Source organism: Heptranchias perlo, chromosome 27, assembly GCF_035084215.1.
Source record: "Heptranchias perlo isolate sHepPer1 chromosome 27, sHepPer1.hap1, whole genome shotgun sequence".
In the NCBI taxonomy this organism is placed as follows: domain Eukaryota; kingdom Metazoa; phylum Chordata; class Chondrichthyes; order Hexanchiformes; family Hexanchidae; genus Heptranchias; species Heptranchias perlo.
This window is the reverse complement of record NC_090351.1, coordinates 34,178,520-34,199,796: the sequence shown is the minus strand read 5'-3', so window position 1 is coordinate 34,199,796 and position 21,277 is coordinate 34,178,520. Positions and strand designations below refer to the sequence as shown.

The 21,277-nt window shown below is 42.1% G+C and overlaps 1 protein-coding gene across 1 annotated transcript in view; it reads right to left on the bottom strand.

Moving 5' to 3' along the window:
* LOC137344571 (uncharacterized) overlaps window positions 1–21,277 on the bottom strand; it is an 88,495-nt gene that overhangs the window by 7,840 nt on the left and 59,378 nt on the right. The window contains exons 5-8 of the mRNA XM_068007623.1: window positions 20,604–20,753; window positions 14,607–14,781; window positions 13,237–13,775; window positions 7,339–7,394 (exon numbers count right to left, since the gene is read on the bottom strand). Coding sequence (XP_067863724.1) covers window positions 7,339–7,394; window positions 13,237–13,775; window positions 14,607–14,781; window positions 20,604–20,753 — 920 coding nt within the window. The remainder of the gene's footprint in view (window positions 1–7,338; window positions 7,395–13,236; window positions 13,776–14,606; window positions 14,782–20,603; window positions 20,754–21,277) is intronic.

Genomic DNA, 21,277 nt, shown 5'->3' with positions numbered 1-21,277 from the left:
GAGTAACGAGCTAAACCAACTTTTCCTGCTGAGTGCCAAATTCTAACTATCATAGCATATTCTTGAATTCATCTTCTCATAAATGCCCGAGTCTCTCCGTGTGATTGTTAGTCATTTAGCAAACATGCTGGCAATAACCCAAGGGCTAGTAATTAATCTTAAAGTGTTAATATCAACATTTGTTGTGCAACCATGCGGAGTTCCTACTTAAAATCAACAGGTTTATGGTTATCAACTATGAGTTATTGTTTATACAGGAGGATACGTGTTACTCGGTGTATAAATGTACATAGTCACTGTTTTACACAGCAGAATAAGTGTTACTCGGTGTGTAACTATATCATAGTATGTTACAGCACAGAAGGAGGCCATTCGGCCCGTCGTGCCTGTGCCAGCTCTTTGAAAGAGCTATCCAATTAGTCCCACTCCCCTGCTCTTTCTCCAAAGCCCAGTAATTTTTTTCCCTTCAAGTATTTATCCAATTCCCTTTTGAAAGTTATTATTGAATCTGTTTCCACCACCCTTTCAGGCAGTGAATTCCAGATCAGAACAACTCTCTGCCCAAAAAAATGTTTCCTCAAGTTTGGTTCTTTTCCCAATCACCTTAAATCTGTGTCCTATGGTTACTGACCTTCTGCCACTGGAACAGTTTCTCCTTATTTACTCTATCAAAACCGTTCATGATTTTGAACACCTCTATTAAATCTCCTCTTAACCTTCTCAGTTCTAAGGAGAACAACCCCAGTTTCTCCAGTCTCTCCACATAACTGAAGTCCCTCATCCCTGGTACCATTCTAGTAAATCTCTTCTGCACCCTCTCTAAGGCCTTCACATCCTTCCTAAAGTGTGGTGCACTGTGTTGAACACAATTCTGCAGCTGAGGCCTAACCAGTGTTTTAAAAAGGTTTAGCATAACTTCCTTCCTTCCTCTATTAATAAAGCCCAGGATCCCATATGCTTTTTTTTAAAAACAGCCTTCTCAACTTGACCTGCCACCTACAAAGATTTAATGGAATCATTATTTACACAGCAGAGTAAAAGTTACTTAGCATGTCTATAGTCATTGTTTATATAGCAGGAGAGCAATTCCTCATTATGTAAATGTGTATAGTCATTGTTTATATAGGACGGGGATTACTCGCTATGTAACCGTATGGAGTCGCTGTTTATTTAGAAGGCAGCTGTATTGGGGCCTTCACCCCATCATGCCCTTTTATTTGAGGATGATTCAGCTTCAAGAGGCTTGGTCCCATTAGTAATAATTGTTTGCTAATTAAAGGACATAGAGAGCCTATATAGAGTATTACATAGAAGGTACAGCACAGAAACAGGCCATTCGGCCCAATGGTCCATGCTGGTATTTATGCTCCACATGAGCCTCCTCCCTCTCTACTTCATCTAACCCTATCAGCATATCCTTCTATTGCTTTCTCCCTCATGTGTTTATCTAGTTTCCCCTTAAATGCAATTATGCTAGTCACCTCAACTATTCCTTGTGGTAGCGAGTTCCACATTCTAACCATTCTCTGGGTAAAGATGTGTCTCCTGAATTCCCTATTGGATTTATTAGTGACTATCTTATATTTATGGCCCCTAGTTCTGGACTCCTCCGCAAGTGGAAACATTTTCTCTACGTCTACCCTATCAAAGGCCTCTATCAGGTCACCCCTCAGTCTTCTCTTTTCTCGAGAAAACAGCCCCAGCCCACTTAATCTTTCCTGATAGGTATAACCTCTCAGTTCTGGTATCATCCTAGCAAATCTTTTTTGTATCTTCTTCAGTGCCTCTATATCCTTTTTATAACATGGAGACCAGAACTGTTCACAGTACTCCAAGTGTGGTCCAACCAAGGTTCTACACAAGTTTAACATAACTTCTCTGCTTTTCAATTCTATCCCACTGGAAATGAATCTTAGTGCTTGGTTTGCTTTTTTTAAAATGGCCTTATTAACCTGTATTGCTGCTTTTAGTGATTTGTGTATTGGTATCTCCAGATCCCACTGCTCCTCTACCTCATTTAGACTCTTATTATCCAAGCAGTACGTGCCCCCCTTATTCTTCTTACCAAAATGTAATTCCTCACACTTATCTATATTGAAATTCATTTGCCAATTACATGCCCATTCTGCAAATTTATTAATGTCTTTCTGTATTTTGCCACAATCCTCTTCAGTATTAACTATACCCCCCCAATTTGATGTCGGAAATTGTACTTCCAATTCCCAAGTCCAAATCGTTTATGTAAATGATGAACAACATTGTTCTCAGCACCGATCCTTGTGGAAAACCACTTCCACTTTTTGCCAGTCTAAATAACTACCTTTAACCCCTACTCTCTGTTTTCTGTTTTGTAGCCAATTTGATATCCATTCTGCTACTTGTTCCTTGACTCCATATGCTTTGACCTTGGTCACGAGTCTATTATGTGTTATCTTATCGAAGGTTGGTCAAGCATGACCTTCCCTTTTGGAATCCGTGCTGACTATTCTTTATTATATTTTCGGTTTCTAGATGTTTTCCCATTACATCTTTGAGTAAGGATTCCATTATCTTTCCCACCAGTGATGATAAGCTATAATTCCCTGGACTGGTTCCAAATTCCTTTTTAAATATAGGAATCACATTAGCTGTCCACCAGCCCTCTGGCACTATTCCCATTTCTAATGAAGTTTTATATATATGTAATAGTGCCTCTGCTATATCTTCCCTAATTTCTTTTAATATGTATGGATGCAATCCACCCGGACCAGGGGTTTTTATCCTCTCTAAGTTTGATTAGTTTATCAATTATCTCCCCGCTTTCTATCTTAAACGTCTTTATATCTTCTTTGATCTCTTCTTCTAATGTGATGCCCAACATGTTAGTCTCCCTGGCAAATACTGAGGCAAAATAATTATTTAATATTTCTGCCATTTCGCTGTTATTACCTGTGAGTTTATCGTGTGTAACCCTCAGTGGCCCTATCCCTATACTGATTTTTCTTTTGTTATTTATGTATCTGTAGAAAACTTTACTATTTCTTTTTATATTCCTTCATAATTTAATTTTGTAGTTTCTCTTTGCCTTCCTAATTGTTTTTTTCAAACTTCTTTCCTAATCTTTTTGTATTCCCTTTCGTCATCCTCTCCTTTGTTGTCTGTGTACTCAGTGTATGTCTTTTTCTTTAGTTTCAATTTTGCCATTATTTCTTTATTCGTCCGTGATGTGTCATTACTGGCTCAAATTTAAATAAGTTCAAACAAAGTCAAAAAGTAAATAATCTTTTTTTAAAAAGTAGAGTCTCCTTCTTACATTTTTAGCATTCAAAGGGTAAAATAAGTAACCCGGGAAAGACATCGAAATAAGAACACCGTTGCTTTTTAGTGGGGTATATTTCTTCTGGACTCTATTGATTACAGTTTTAAATGTTTCCCACTGCTGTTCTATTTCTTTGTTTATCAGTAAATTTTTCCAGTTTATTTTCCCTAATTCCATTCTCATCCCCTGAAAATCAGCTTTTTTCCAATTTATTACTTTGGTCTTTGTCTTACTCATGTCCTTCTCAATCTTTATCTTAAACCTTATTATGTTGTGATCGCTATTGCCTAGATGTTCCCCTACGCTTACTTCTCCTATCTGTTCTGGTTCGTTTCCCATTACTAGATCCAGCAGTGATTCCTCACTTGTTGGGCTTTTTACATACTGGGTAAGAAAGGGGTCCTGCACACACTGTAATAACTCCATTCCCTGTACCCCTTTACCTAACTATTCTTGCAAGTTTATTTGTTGAAAGAATAATAATCAAGGGCGATTTTAACTATGTCCTTTACTCATTTCATATATTTGCTTAGATATTTCTTCCTCCACCTCATTTCCACTATTAGGTGGTCTGTAGTACACTCTTATTAGCAAGATCGATCCCTTCTTTTCTTCTATTTCAATCCATATGGATTCTGTTTCTATCCTTCTGTTAGTTACGTCCCTTTTTTCTACTGCCATTATATTATCTCTAATTAGTACAGCTACTCCATCCTAACATCTTCCTTCCCTATCCTTTCTGACTAAGTTATAACCTGCAATATTTAGTTGCCAGTCCTGTTCTTTATGTAGCCATGTTTCAGTTATTCCTACCACATCTGATTCCGCACTACAGATTATTGCTTCCAGTTTTATTTTGGACACTGTCTACATTGCTGTGCAGGCAGTTTAATTCATCTTTAATTGTTGTTCCTTTTACTTGGTTTTTAACAGCCCTTTTAAACTTCTGTTTTACAACTTTATTTGTTCTTTGACCGTTCATGTTATCTTTATTCCTTACTGTGGTCTGACCTTTACATTCACTTCCTGTTTCTTTTATCTTTAAGCTTTTGTTATTGCTACCAGATCCCTTCGAGCCTTATCAACCGCCCTATTTATCCTTTCCACTAGGACTCTGATCCCTCTCCGGTTCTGTTGGAACCTGTCCCGGTGGTACAGCTCCTTCCTGCCCCAGTACTGATGCCATGAAATGGAACCCCTCCTCCCCACACCACTCTTTCAGCCACACATTCACCTTCCTGATCTGTCTAATTCTATACCAATTAGCACATGGCTCGCGTAGTAATCCCGAGATTACCACCCTTGAGGTCCCGCTTTTTAATTTAGTTCCCAACTTCTGATATTCTCTTAGTAGGACCTCCTCCCTTTTTATCCCCCATGTCATTGGTCCCAACATGGACCACGACAACTGGATTCTCCCCCTCCCATTCCAAGTTCCCCTTCAGTTGCTCTGAGATGTCCTTTACCCTTGGCACCAGGTAGGCAACACACCTTCCTGGACTCTCGGTCGCGACTGCAGAGGACGCTATCTACATCCCTGATTATAGAATCCCTTGTGACTACAACCTTTCTATTCTGATCCTCCCCCCACCCCCTGCCTTGGACTTCCTCATGCTCCACGGTGCCATGGTTGGGCATCCTCCCTGCAGCCTTCATCCTTATCCTCACAGGTATCAAGTACCTGTTGGATGGGACCAGTGTCTGCGAGATCTCCTTCTCTACCACCCTCTCCCTTATGTGTCACAGTACCCTCTAACTCACACTTCAGCTCAAAGACTCTGAGCCGAGTGTCTCAAGCCAGAGACATCTACTGCAGATGTGGCAATCCGCGACAGTCACGCTGTCCACAAACTTCCACATGTTACAGTCCTGACACACAGCCAATACTGCCATCTCTAGTTTTTATTTATTCAATCAGTAGTTTATTTGTAGGACTAATAGAATCACTTGAGATCTAGATTATATTTAGTAAATGGATTTAGCTTGATTTCAAAATAATTAGTAATTACTTAGACTTTTTTAAATTTGATGTATTTTTTATTTAAGTTTTAAAAGTTGATAGATTAGTTTATAATCCCTTGGTTTATATTGCTTAGCACCTCCTTCCCCCTTTGCACCTAACTCCCACACTCATCAAATCTGCGGTTGAAAGCCCTCACTCTGTTAGCAATTCACTGTGTTAGAAGTTCGCTCTCTGTCCTTACCAACCTCTGTGCTCAGGCTCAAGAGTAGGCTGCTGAAAATCTCCATTTAGGCTCAGATATAAAAATGGATGAGACAGCCCAAGACTTTGATCTTGTGAACTATTCCCAAGTATGACTCAGTGTCTTCAGAAGAGGCAGGGAAGGTGTATGGGAATATTTTATGCAACTTTTCATTCGTTTTTGCTAAAACAGCTGCAAAAAGGGTAAGAAAATGGCCTTCAGCCAGATTAGTGTTAGACTGGAGTGGCTGACTTCCGGAGAGCAGCTGCTTCATGCTGGGTGAGAGCACACGGGACAGAATCACTATTGTATTTTTCAAAGTTATGGAACGCCACTTCTCAGCAAAGCTTGATTTTTATTTTATTGTCAAAATTAATTGTATTAAGGATTCATATTCTTAGAAACTGAAAACTAAGCATGTGGGGTTACTGCAGGGAGGAAGCATTGAAAAGCTGCAGAGTTACTGAAGGGTGATGGGGCTTCTGAAGTGCGGTGAGATTACCAAAGAGCAGCACTGATACTGAAGAGTGGCAGAGTTACTGAAATGTGCACTGTTACTCAAGAGTAGAGGAGTTACTGACGAGCAGTGAGGTTACTGAAGAGTAGCATTGTTACTAAAGAGCAGCGAAGTTACCGAAGAGTGGTCCATTTGCTGAAGAGTAGCATTGTTACTGAAAAGCAGACGATTTACTGCAGGGTGGCGGGGTTACTGCAGTGCGGTGGGGTTACTGACCAGGGGTGGGGTTACTATAGTCCGGCCGGGGTTTCGTAGGGTTGGGTTGTTAAACGATAGCTGCATTTAAAAAGTTACTGTGGGAACTTGCTGGAGTGTTCAATATAGCACCCAGTATGATCCTACAGGCATTCCACTTTCCTGCAGCTTCTCTTCATTGCAACCTTTCTTGTCTCTCTCTATTTTATCAAAGTACTATGATTGTTGGTCCATAAAACTTGTTTCATGTTTATCCTATGCTTCAAGTGCACCAACTCACACATCCTCCCTCCTCCTTGAATCCTCACTGTGTTGTAAACAATACTCATAACTCCTAGTCCTAATCATTCTCTCCTGGACCTCCCACTATGAATCTCCTTACCTCCTTTAGACTTCTCATCCTTCTACAATCTACAGGCATTTAGAATCCAATCTCGGTGTCACTTAAATTACTTTTTCATTTACCTATTCTGCTATCTTTTTTTTAATAGTCGTGGCATCCTGCACCATGGCCCTTGACCTTTCACCTTGGTTTCTGACTAAAAAAATAGAACTGTTACAATTTCAGGAGAGTTTATAGCCTCTCTCTCCCTCACATGCAATTCTTACATGAGACATCATCACTCCCCAATCACAGATATAATTTTCAGCCCCCAGAGAGGCCTCCAGCATTCCTGGAAATCTGCTGACCACAGAACACTGGAGCCATTTATAGTAAATACAATTCTTTATTTTCAACAAATTGATGTATTTGGCCAGTCAGAAATATCAATAAATGGATGTAATGCCTTAAAATGTGCCCACAAGCAAAGTTAACTACTAGAGTGGGAAAAACTCTAATTAAATATAAGTAGCAATAACAGAAGGGTTCAATTGAGGGTAGTTGACTCATGAATTTGACTGTGGTTACTGCTGAGAACGCAGGAAGATGGATAAATTGGACTAGAAAGCCATACCACTGATCGAAAGATAGCACTAATGGGAAGAGAGATGTGTCTCCTGGACCTGTGCTCTGCAGACAGAAGGGGAAATGACAACCAGCTTTCTTGCTTGTAAGCAGGAGGGGGAGGCATGTGATATTCTTTAAGAAAACTACCAAGGGGAAAAGTTTGGTAAAATGCTACCTTATGTCTACTTCAGAATCTCGGTGGACATCTCTCCTGTACCTTTGTTTCTTCACCTGGAAACAACAAAAGCAAGAGCAGATTAAGGCTAGGAATGACACTGAGTTTAATTTTTTTCTGCTTGCTTTTCCTGTCATTATTCCTCACTTTCCTATAGATGGATCTCCTATCACGCTTCTTATGTAGAAAAAGGATGAACACCTTTATGGAACCTGTCTATAAGTCACAGCCTAAGTACCATATCAATCTTGATCATAGGAAGCCTACAGATAACCCTGACAAAAGGACCAGCTTTGGATAGATTGCCTACCATCTAAGTCTACAGGATGACCAATGTGGAATCATGAAATGTTACAGCATAGGAACAGGCCATTTAGCCCATCAATTCTGTGCCAGGGTTTCCCTCCACGTGAACAAAATCAGACCAATCCAACTCTCCTGCACTTTTCCCATATTCTTTAAAATTCATCTTTTTCAAGCAATTAATTGCCTTTTGAAATAATATATACAACCCGTGTTTTGCTATGATCTAAGAAATTGCTCTCTGTGGATGGGTTAGAACATTGGGTTCCTCTCTGATTTGGGATAATTTTTTCTCTACATCTAGTATCGAAGGTCTTTGAACAGTTTTTTGAAGTATTTGTTCAGGACATTTGGCTTTCATGTACAGCAGACACAGCACGCAGAGCAATGTCAGACTCTTGTGTACCAATCTTTGGACAACTGATTATTTAACAGTCTGAGTTTTGTTTGAAATAAGTCAATAGGTGCAGCATACTGTCTCTACCCTCTCCTTTCCGTGAACTGTACCTTCCCCTCTTGTGATTTTCTTACAAAACTTTAACAGTATTCTTTCCATTTACCGTACATGACACTAGTCACTTTTCCCCACTGAATCTCACAATAAGGAAGTATGGAATAAAAAAAGAGAGCAGTTGGTTTCCTTAGCACTGTCAGTCCAATAGACTATATACAGTTTGCACTGTTATGGATTCTTCTCAATTTATTTAACCTCCAGGCGAGATTGAAATCTGCCTTGTTGATAATTTCAGGGGGAAAAAAATTGGCGTTAGTACAAAAATGGGAACTTATGCCAGGTTTTTCTCGAAACTGATCAAAAAGAGGAATTTCACAGACCTGATCTACACAGGCAACACTTCCCAAGAAATGCAAAATCACACATCAAACATTCACCTTCCCTCCTGAAGGCACGAGGCAAAAATCGGAGTGAATAAAGAAAACCTCCTCGGTTTAGGTTATATATCACCATTCTCAGCCAGCTGAATTTCACATATGACGGACTATGATTCCAGTTTAAGTACAGCATTCCACAAAGCATTTGATCACCTGGGCCTATAAATGATTCTTATAACCGTCAATCCCATTGCTAACCACATGTCCATTCAAATCCTTTTCAAAGGAACGAATCGACACAGCATTAACTATTTTTGATGGGAGTCTAATCTACAAATCTACTACCGGGTGGGGAAAATACTTAGTCTCCTCTTTTTCAAGCAATGATCTAATTGCCTTTTAAAGACCACACTTAGAGTACTGTGCACCGCCCTGGTCTCCATATTACAAAAAGGATATAGAGGCACTGGAGAAGGTGAAAAAAAGATTTACAAGGATGATGCCAGAACTGAGAGGTTATACCTATCAGGAAAGATTTTTTGCCATTAGACATCCATCCAAAACGTATACATTTCATATTATTGTGCATTACTCTAACATTTCCCATGTTAAATTCCACTTGCCATTTCCTGACCATTTCATTTGTCCAGATCCTTTTGAATGAGTCTATCCACCTCTGTCACCTGGTCACACAGGTTGGAGTCATTGCAATAACCATGACAGATTGGAAGTGTTACAGAATACAACAAATGTAATATTTTTAAAAGGCCAAGATATATTCTGAAATAACTGGCCTGAAAAGTACATTGGTGAGTCCTTTTATGAGTATAGAATGCTGCATCCTAAATATAAAGGTTGTCTCAGCAGGGTGTTGGTATTCTGCTATCAAGGGGTAGGGTGGGAAAGTGGAGTTGAGGTAGAAGATCAATCATGATTTTATTGAATGGCAGAGCAGGTTCGAGGGACCGTATGGCCTACTCCTACTCCTCCTCCTGCTCCTATTTCTTATGTTCTTATCCCAAAGACAACAATGAGTTAACACAGTTGGCAGCTGGAGAGGCTACTGCCATGGGAATGAAGCCATGTTAAGAGATGCCGTGATACAGTTTGCTCCCTGACTTTGGTTTCTTTTATCCTTGTTCAGCCTCTTTCTCTCTCTTTATGAGTAGCTCTGTCAAACGTTTGATGGCGTGGCCTGAATATTCTGTACAAAATGCAGTACAGTACTTGTCTGATTTTAGTTGACAAATTTTGGTCAGCCAGATTTATAGAAATGCCTGTCAAAAAACAAGCCAGTGCGTGTTTTGTCAGGGGAAATTCCAGCGTGCAGCTTGCTGTACAGATTACTGACTTCTTTCTGCACCTCAATAAATTTCTTTTACTTTACTCGACTGCATCAAATGTTCCATTTAAACTCTATCAAACAGGGGTCAGGCTGTGACCTGGGAGAGTTAATTTTGGGAGTCTGTAGGCCCTCCTTTTCTTCTTCTACATTAATAGAATTTTTTTAGATTTCTTCTCTGCATGATTATGAATAAACAGTTAACGAGTGAGAACAGTCTCATCACTCGCCCTAGACACAGCCTTGCCTTAATTACTTCCTACACTGATAGTACGTGGAGCATATAGACTTTCTTACATTACAGAGCAGAAGCTGCATATAGAACGTGTCGAAAAGATATATCACACACATGTCTCCCCAGTGAGAACAAGTTCAATTGTGTTAACCTATCCTTGGAAGTTCTTAGTCCCAGAAGAAACCTGATGATTCTCCCCGAATGGTCCCCAAAGCATAAAATGTCATTTTGGAAGCAAGTAATGGCACCAGCATTGACTATAAGCTTTGTGGTATTCACAGACAAACCTGCCGTGTTTGTACAACATTCCTCTGCTATTCTAGCATTCTGACATTAACCTGTTCATTTCAAATCGTTTAAAGCTCCAATAAATAGCACACAGAGGAATGCCCTATGAATATGTCAAGTGTTCAACTGCTAATATATCACCAACAGTAATTTCTAGCCCAATATCCCAAACATGACCTTACCAAGGAGTTAAAATAACCTTTCAACTTGTTATGAAATCCTTTGGGATGCATTCCAGTGCTAATTAGCCTTATTGATCACATCTTTGCATTAATCGGACACTCTCAATAAATCATCAATGATCGGATGCTTTCAATAAATCATCAACAACAACTTGCATTTATATAGCACCTGTAACATAGTAAAATGTCCCAAGGCACTTCACAGGAGCATTATGAAACAAAATTTGCCACCGAGCTACAAATGGAGATATTAGGGCAGGTGACCAAAAGCTTGGTCAAGGTTTTAAGAAGCAACTTAAAGGAGGAGAGAGAGGCAGAGAGGTTAAGGGAGGGAATTCCAAATCTTAGTGCCTAGGCAGCTGATGGTACAGCCGCCTACGGTGGGGCGATGGAAATCGGGGATGTGCAAGAGGCCAGAACTGGAGGACTGAAGAGATCTCGGAGGGTTGTAGGGCTGTAGGAGGTTACAGAGATAGGCAGGGGTAAGACCATGGAGGGATTTGAGCACAAGGATGAGAATTTTAAATTCGAGGCATTGCCGGACTGGGAGCCAATGTAGGTCAGCGAGCACAGGGGTGAAGGGTGAACGGGACTTGGTGCGATTTAGGATACGGGCAGCAGAGTTTTGGAGGAGTTGAAGTTTACCAAGGGTGGAAGGTGGGAGGCCAGCCAAGCGAGCATTGGAATAGTCAAGCCTGGAGGTAGCAAAACGTTTCCAAACCTTTCACACCCAAACATTTACAATTTTTCCATCTATTATGCACATATTTCCTGTATCAATTTGCAGTACGTTACAATTTTCCATGTTGAATTTGCTGACCATTCTAGCCTGTCCATTAATTTGCCTCTCGATGCTAGAACCTTTCCTACACTAGTGATCTAGCCGCACTATGGCTGCTGCCATCATAAATTGTAATTGTTACAAAACACTAGAAATACAATATTGTAGAATGTAAAAAAACAAATAGTTCGAAATGGTCAGTAAGCTTATTGATTGGAATCGAGGGGCAATGAGGTTAGTAATGCATGTGAAGTGTTGTACCCTGAACATAATGGTCATTTCTTGCAGGAGGTTGGTATTCAGCAATCAACAAATGATCTTTTACAGACAGTTCTGGAAGCTGTACAAGCTACTGCTGGGGAAGGGATATAAAGATTGACAGCCTTGAGCTACCTTTAGGTAACCGCTGCTCCCTCTCTCTTCTTGGTTAGCTTGTCGAAACAGGCCCTGTTATGTGAATTGTCATGGAAGTTCTAGCATGATGTATCACTTGCTGATAGACTGCTGTTTCTGTGGTTCATCGACCTGCCTTTTCTCACCCAGTTGTGTACAACACTCCACCCAAACAGTAACAGAAAAGAGATCTGGTGATAGCAACCCTTTCCCAAGACATCACCATCACATTTTCTATGACCCATAGGCCCTTTTATGAAGGATAAACTGGAGGGGACCCAGAATAGACCACTTCAGAATTTGACTACAATAACAACAATTTGCATTTATTTAGCTCCTTTAACATAGATAAATTTCCCAAAGTGCTTCAGGGAGGCGTAATCAAAAAAAAAAATGGATGACAAGCCAAAGAAGGAGGGGTGACCAAAATCATGGTCAGAGTGGTGGGTTTTAAGGATGGTCTTAGAGGTGGAGAGTTGGAGGGATTTAGGGAGCAAATTCCATTGCCAAGGGCCTAAGCAGCTGAAGGCATGGTAGAAAATGAAGGGGTGAAGGGAGCAGGCACAAGAGGTCAGAGTCAGAGGAACGGAAAATTAGGTGGAGGGGGTTACAGAGATAGGAAGGGGGCAAGGCCATGAAGGGATTTAAACGCGAGGATAATAATTTTATTTTTAAGGTGTTGGGGAAACGAGAGCCAATGTCGGTCGGTAAGGACAGGAATAATGGGTCACCTGTCCTGCAAAATCAGGGTTTTAAAAAAAAAATGTTAAAACAGTGCCTAAGCCTATACACAACTACTATGTGATCAAACGCATGGCCTTTTCGGCCATTTATATTTTAAAGGGTCCACCCTCCCTGCTCTCCATAGCAACACTGGACACCTGGAATAAACAGATGTCCCTACTGCCCAGCATTGCTGGGGCACAAATGATAGAAATGACGCTGCATGACCTATTTCTGTTATTTGCCTGGCACTTGAAAACACCCGCCCATATTTGGCCAGATGTATTCTATTTCCCCATCACTTTCGGCGGGAAATCCCAGAAGTGGTGGAGACTAGCGGACAGATGTTGCAGTGATTCACAAGGAATGTTTTGCAGCATTCCGCTGGGAGCTGTGCTGAGTCCTGGACATAACAGGTGGAAAATCTAGGCTGGTATATCCTCACTCACAATGGACAGCATGTAGATCTTCTACCCACTTCTCCTCGTCTTCATACAATGAAAACTTTCATCTACATGAAAGCCTACACTTTTTTTCCCCCATTTGACCTTTGCCAGGGGAACATCCCCTTCCCCCAACTTTTCTCTGGTTTCAATCGGTCTTCAAATACCATTTATTTTGTCTCTCCCCATTGTGTTCCAAAATCGTCTATTACTGCACATTTTGGAGTGCACGTTACTTTATGAATTCAGCTACCCAGTATTATTAGTTCTCTTCTCAGTCACTAGATGAATCCTAGTGGAAGCTGAAGGACGAAACATAGGGAGAAGGTCAGATAAGGAAATAAGGAGGAGCAATTGAACAAGAAGTGACTTCTTACCCTCATTTTGGAGCCATAGAAGAGGGTTGCACAGACCACCAGAACCAGTACACCAAGTGTTCCTATGAATGGATACAAATAGTTCTGGGAATTGGTGTGCCATTTATCTTCATATGGATTAGCTGTCCCTGCTTCTACAATGGGTGCACTGACAATCTGTGAATGAGATGCTGCAGAGCTGGAGGTGGACGGTGTATTAGGCACAGTTCCACTATTACTAAATTCTGTTTGTGTTAAGTTGCCATCACTGTGATGTGGGTCATCTGTTGAAACGCTCCCAAATAAAGCACTCTTGTTGGTGGCACCATTCCCAATGTTATCTTCTGTGACTACACTGGCCACTGTAGATGTGACTCCTACGTTGGAACTGAGGTCGTAGCCCATGACAGTCTGTGCAGGAGGCATCAAGGAGCTGGAAGGATGTGGCGTGCTCGCATTGTACGAAGTTTGTGTGGAAGAGTTTGTGCGGAAATTGTCTGAATGCGATCCACTGTGAAGGTCAGTCAAGCAGTAATTTGAAGAGACGGAGGTGCTGGAGTCTGGAGGAATAAACGAGCAAGTTAATTATTTGAAAGAATGGCTGCTGTGAACCAATTTCTACTCTCCAAAGATCCCTCTATCATGCTTTTTTTCCTCTTGGCGCACGCACTGTCTGTGACGTCTCCTTTACAGCACAGCACTCACTAACAACATCATAACATCAATAAGTCAGGGCGACTAAAACAAAACAATTTTCTTAATAATTCACTTTTCATAACAAATGTCACCAGAAAGGACATAACAGTCTCAAATTCAACAGGCATTAATAAAAGGAAAAAATGCAGAAGAGGTGAAGGCTGTAAATATTGAACAGCTGGAGGTCAATAATTGTATTGAGTAGATAGCAAGATAAATAGAAGGAGAAAGCTGTAAAGACTGAATAGGCTAAAGGGCGGGAAAGCTGTAAAGACTGGACCATGTACTGCTGAAGAGGCAAAATTGTGCAGAACGTGCAGCAGGTTATATGAGAGTGGGGAATGCTCTGGGCAGAAAGAATTTGCTGCTCAAGTGGGCGTTTTGGATGGAAGAATAAAGAGAGGGCACGTAAACTAAATGGTAAAACTTTAAAAGGGGAGAAAGGAGCAAACAGACTTAGGAGTGGAGGTAAACAATTCTTTAATGTTTTAAAAAAAAACGAGATCCAAAGTTTTGCAAATAAGGGCACAGAGCTCAAAAGCAAAGATGTACAAGAAAAGAATGAAATTTAAATGGGTATGGGGGTAGGATAGGTGAATGGGACCGAGGGGATAGTTCTTTCAAAGAGCTGGAAGAGGCATGAAGGGCTGAATTGTCACCTTCTGTGCTGTAAAATTCCATGACATCTCAGTTACCTTTAAGGAGGTTAAGGTAGCCCTTTAAATGCTCTGTCGTTTCATTTTCTAACTTGTTAGTGCAGTGATCAAATATATATTTATAGTGATCCAGCACAGCTTGAAAGTAAGCAAACAGTTCATTGCTACACGTTGTAACAATCTTCGTATCTGGTTTCAAACACCGATGGGAACTCTGTGGAGAGGAATAAAAAAAAATGAAGAAAATATTGATTTCCCACTTTTAAGAAGTTACTCCATACAGCCCAACATGTTTTGTAATTATATATAAACTGGTCCGATTAACCAAACTTGTGACAGCCTTTTTCCAGAAAATGGGAATTGAAATATTTTGCTTGGCCTTTTATACAATTTCCCAATGTCAAACTAGTCATCAAATTGTTTTTTTTGTGCAATTCTCATATTCCTGGGCAGAATGTGCCTCTAACCTCCAACCTCTCCATCACGCTCTTGTGACTCTCTATTATATCGATACAGTTATAGGCAATGCTCCTTTCCGCTTTCCTTTCTTGCTTTTCACAAGCCCTAACTGCACCATTTTACACTCATTCCCTCGGCTGCCATTCTACCTTAGTGTAGTCCTGCAATATGGGCCTTGACCCCATCACCTAGATTCCTCAATTTAAATAAATATTTACTTGGCCATTTCTGGAGTATTAGCATCACCTTTAATATACCAATAAATGTTTTGCTTTATCTTTTTATTTAAGATCTATTCCTTAAGTAACAACGCAGTATCATGAATAACAATGAAACTAGTAACAGGAGCAATAATAAGAGAATAACAAGTATGGAAGCAGATGGTATTGATTCATTCAAAAGCAAATTAGATAGATTTCTTTCGAAAAATAAAATTTTGAGATACAGTATATGAGTAATTTGAGACATGATGTGGTAAGTGCAGCTTGGGAGTATCAGGTGACTTTGGACCTATGGTTCCCAAAGCTCTCCATCACTGGGGGTTTTCCTCATCTCATGTCTGGGTCTGTTGTAGAGTAATTGATGGAGATTGATTGCTGAGATTAGTCAGCAACTCTATTATCGTTGAATCATGTGACTACCAGGATGGTAGAGGGCGAACTAGATGGACCTTGGTCTTTTATCATCTATCAATTGCTACGTTCTTATGGAATCACAACAAAATGGAACACGTTTCAAAAACGTGCGCCAAAGCAGAAGATCCATGGCCATTTGCTAGTCAATTATATACAGTGAGGGAGCTGAAACTAGCAAAGCTTACCAGAAACCTATGCCAGTGCACTCTATGAGGAAAATAGAACTGCAATCTTGTGATGGGATCCATCCTAAACCATAGCACCCCCAATCATGGGAGCATACAAAAGGAACTGCCAACTCTCTGAGGGCAGAAACAGACTGCTCCCGATTTCTGGTGTCCCCAGAGAGCATCAGACAGTAGGGTCCAGTGTGCACGTGTTGTTCATGGTATTTCAGGTTAGGGGCCCCGAGTCTGGAGGGATTTATCCTGACTAAAATGTAGGGATTATGTTATTATTTTCCAGATTGGACTGTTATCCATAGCCTGGCAGACTTTATTGGTGTTCCCACAAGTACACAATAGCCGGCAGCCTATTGCAACAAGTCAATAAACTGACCCCACCCATAATCCAAAGGTATATCCACTGGCAGCCCAAAGTGCAGTAGGTTGGATTCAACTGTAATCCTGCTCTGAGCTGAATCATGGTGAGGAGTGGAAAATACACGAATGGCTCTCAGAGTACACTAGGGGATGAGGCGATCCAGTGACGCAACTGAGCACGGTAAGATCAGCGAAGAATATTCATTTGGCCCATGTGTTAAGAGAGTCATATGTGCTGCCTCCCAATGTCTGCCTGTAATATCAATATCCAGGCATTCTTCCTCTCATTGGAGCTCAGTAGTTTAATTGACGTGACAATGGACTAGTGCTCATTTCTCAACTGCTGAAATGAGAGAGAGGAATTTTCATCTCTGGTCTTGTACTTGTCTGTGACCTCAGAAGAGGCTGAAGAAGTGGGGAAAAGGACCAACTAACAACCGCTGATAGGTGATGCTATTGCCCCAGGGGCTTAAAGGGTTAAATTATGAGGACAGGTTGCATAAACTTGGCTTGTATTCCCTTGAATTTAGACGGTTGAGAGGTGATCTAATTAAGGTGTCTAAAATGATAAAAGGATTTGATTGGGTGGATACAGAGAAACTATTTCCTCCGGTGGGGAATCCGGAAAAAAGGAGGCATAATCTTAAAACTATGCTTTAACTCAGAAGCGAAATGAGGAAGCACATTTTCACACAAAGGATAGTGGAAATCTGGGAACTCTTTCCCCCAAAAAGGCTGTGGATGTTGGGGGTCAACTGAAATTTTCAAAACGGAGATTGATTGATTTTTGTGAGGTGAGGGTATGAAGGAATATGGATCAAAGGCAGGAAAATGGAGTTGAGGTACAGATCAGCCATGATCTGAATGAATGGCAGAACAGGCTTGAGGGGCTGAACGGCCTATTCCTCTTCCTATGATCCGGGAGAAAAGTGGTGACGATAGCACTGGGTTGGGGGTGAGGGACTGCATTCAACGGTTTCTTTTCTAAAAATGGAAATCATCCAACGTCACCAAAGGCAGAGTAATGTGGGCGGAGCCTTTATCATCAAAAGAAAGTGTTGGTTGAAATCACCATCTTCAAGTTGAAACTGGTTTTGCAAAGCCTCAGACGATCACAGCTCCTTCCCGTCAGACACTTTAAACCTTTGTCTGCTCAGTGAACCACACCCTTCCCTAAAAGGGATTGACATGAGGATTGGGTCATCACAAGTATGCTGATATCTCCAAGGAATAAAAAGAAGTGGCAGACATCCTTCCAATTCCTCTGACAAGTCCAGATCAGCAAATGGCTTCACAAATCACTTGAAACGCTGCCCTTGAATAGAGATGGGAGACTACAGATGTGAAGGGGGGGCACCAGCATCCCTCCCATATCGTTACCTACTGATTACCTGCAACAGAGAGAATCCATTCACTTTTACCACAAATTTGAACTGCGTAACAATTAGAAAACGGCCAACTCCTCCTCTACATGGGGACCGTCAGATATTAAAATGGATTATCGGTGTGCTGGTCATTCCAGGGGGAAGCTGGAGATCTGCCAGTCAAACTCGTTAAAGGGAGCGTGCAAGCAGTGGACTGGGAGAGTTTGAAATAACTACAAAGCCCGGAAGAGAAAATGCCATCCAACTTGGAGCAGGTTTGGGGCCAGGAAATTGGGCTGGAGCCGTTCCGCCAGCTTCCTGCAGATTATTGCCACCTTCCGGACTTTCCGCCAGAAGGAACGGCAGCCAAATACAGGTGGGTGTATGCAAATTTGCGTGGTGATGGCGGAATGGCGTCATACGCTACACTGGCTGTCATTATTGCCATAGCAACACTGGCTGCAGGGAATGCCTGCACGTTACTGCGTTCAACGTTGCTGCGGCATGTGTGCCCACTGCCCCCCCCCCCCCCCCCCCGACCAACAATTTTCTTTTTAATGACTTGGCCCCTCTCCTCTTCTGCTGACCTGGAGCCAGCTGAATCGACTCTGTTACTTCAGTCGCCCAAGGCTTGCAGCTGCCATTTTCCCCCCGCCCTCATTCCAAGGTGGCTAGTGCAGGAATTATGATAGTGAGGCCGACCCTGGAAAACTCAACAGTGTTGGCTGTGGGGGAGGGAAGACAGGTGGGCTTCAGCACCACGCCTGTGCACTGGCTTTCAATCTTACCTATTGCCTGCACCTAGCAAGGAGAAGAGGGGATCTGGAATACACCAAACTCCTGTTTCTATAGAATTCTCCTCCACCCACCCCGTTGGTTTGCAGCAATTTAAAATTGTAGCCTTAAGTTTAAAATTCTCATCCTTCTGTTCAAATCCCTCCGTGGCCTCGCCCCATCCTATCTCTGTAACCTCCTCCAGCCCAACAACCCTCTGAGAACTCTGCGTTCCTCCAGTTCTGGCCTTTTGTGCCTCCCCGATTTTCTTCACATCACTAATGATGACTGTGCCTTCAGCTGTCTAGGCCCTAAGCTCTGGCATTCCCTCCCTAAACCTCTGCGTTTCTACCTCTCTCTCCTCCTTTAAGACGCTCTTTAAAAACTACTTCTTTGACCAAGCTTTTGGTCACCTGTCCTAATATCTCCTTATGTGGCTCGGTGTCAATTTTTGTCTGATAATCGCTCCTGTGAAGCATCTTGCGACGTTTTACTACGTTAAAGACGCTATATAAATCAACTTCTTGTTGTAGCAATAAGCAAACATCTGTGTATGTGCAATCTGGCAGACATGCAGCTGCTGGAAAATTGGGATGACTGTTCATACTGGTCAGAGATCGGAAACGGTTTCCCTGACCTGTATCGGTGGTCTGGCAGCCAGAAATGAAGGTAGCCAGCGCAACGGGGGTAACATTTATACTGCTAACATGGCATAGCAGCCTCTGTAAGGTGCCGGTGAGAACCAGCTCTCTCGATGGGTCACGGCACCTCTGGAGACAGCAGCATTGCTTCGGTTACCTCCTAATGCTGCCGCCTAAATTGGGGACTCCGTCAATTGTAGCAGTGCAGCAAGGTAAATGCAACTGCCTCTCCGCACACTTCAGGTCTCGCGGGGGCAAAATGGTAAACATCTGCGGTGCTCACTGGCACTCTCGTGTTCTGAGAGGGACCTGCAGATCTCGCCGGAGTCCCTGCGCAAAGGTGGAGGAGCTGGCAGTAGTCTCAGGGCCATCCCATGATTTGACAGGAGTACCACAGCCCAGTCAGGTGGCTCCCATCGAGGGGCAGCAGCCTGTCACCACAGTTGTTCCTCTCACTGAGTGGGTACTTAGAAGGATCATGAGACTAGGTAGTAAACGACACACCCATCACTCTCACCAAAGGCAAGCACTGGGGGAGCAAACATTGAAGTCGGGACATACATGTTGAGTAGGGAAATAAACCATTGCCTCTTCTTTGGAATGTACTGTGCTGTGTACATTCATTGTCAGAAATGACATATGAATGTCGCAGGTTGGGGGAAACAGGCAGGGGTTGTGGTAAAGGCAGTGGTGATTGGGCCCAGTGTGTTGTAACAGGAGCTAGTGTGTAGTTCATGCAGGGCTGCAAGTGCAGTTTTTACACAAAAGTTCAGTCAATAATTGATTGACGCATTAGCCTTCCTGACCGCACTTCAGCCTTGGTTATGTCATCTTCTGCTTCTTTCTCCTCAAGGCAGCAGACTAACCTTCCTCGTCCACTGACTGAATGAATCCCCCTCTCTGAAATGCACAACTATGCAGGACACTTCAGAAAAAGCTAATTTTGGACAATTTCTCAAGGCTGCCGAGCAAGACCCCAACATGACTTGTCCAAACACCAAAATATGTTTCAACATGTCAATCGTATGTTCCACCATAATTCGGGTGGAGGCATCAGCCTCGATCGTACATTCCATTGGCCTTGTTTGGGGGAGTTCCTGACTGGTGTTAACTGTTAAGGCTCTATGGGGAAGCCCTGCTCCTCTAGCAGCCATCGAATGGCAGCAGCAATGCTTTGGAGTCCTGCATTGCAATAAAAAAACAGCAGCAAACAATAGAGAAAAACAAATCTATTGTAGACGCATTCCTGTAGAAATAGCTGCGTGGCATATTAAAACAAACAACTTTCCAAAAAAAAAATCAGTCAGTCCCAGCTTTAAGAATGGCCGTTCTGCGGCAAATAGCATGGAAGCTACCAAGTACCCATTTCAAATGGGTGAGCATTGCACACAAGAGTTGACACTCAAGTAAACAGAGAATTTTTCATGGGACCTAATAACATCTATCTGTATTTATCTTGAGCCTATAATGAGGCCCACAGGTTAGTGACATGGCCCAGAGAAAACCTTTAACTCCCTGTCCTACCGCATGCAGAGTATAGCACCGCTTGGACTATACATGGGAACCTTATTCCAATATCAATTAAAGAAAACAAACAATAGCAAGAAAGACAAACCCATACTTTGTCACAGCAATTGTCAATTTTAGAGAGGTAATCCACCACTTTCTGAATCTGGATTTTATTGGAGGAGTTTGCTCCAAGTTTGCTCATCAGGCGCCATGCAGTGTTGTTGAGTTGCTGGTAGGTGATGATGATAAAACAGGGTTCAGTCTGTTGGGGAGAAAATAATAAAGCGACTTAGAAACATTTCTACCAGCTGGAAATGAGAGCTCACATTATGCCAGGGTGTACAATAGAAATGGTGTGAGGCGAGCCTGGTGGCTTTGAGGGCACATGCACCTGGAATGGGGATATACAGACTCGAAGATACCAGGTTCTGTCCTCAAGCTATATTGGGTTACCTGATCTCAGCCAAAGCAGAAATTGGAGCAACACAATTGGCCTCAGTGCCCCTGGGTTAGGGAAGAGAAAATAAGCAAAGGTTCCCACATTTGATTGCTATCTTGTGACCCCACTTCCCCATTGCTGGAAATTAGGAATGCCTATGGACTTCAAGTGAGGGCAGCACTGGGCTAGACTATAATGCCCCATAGTCAAATAACCTGCAGACAATCGCTAAGGTCACATGTGAAGAATGACCACTTGACTAAGGTAGCTGACAGCTGCCATTATCCATGGAACCGTAGACCAATAAAAGTCAACACCTTCAGGACAAAAAGGGGAAAAAATTGGAG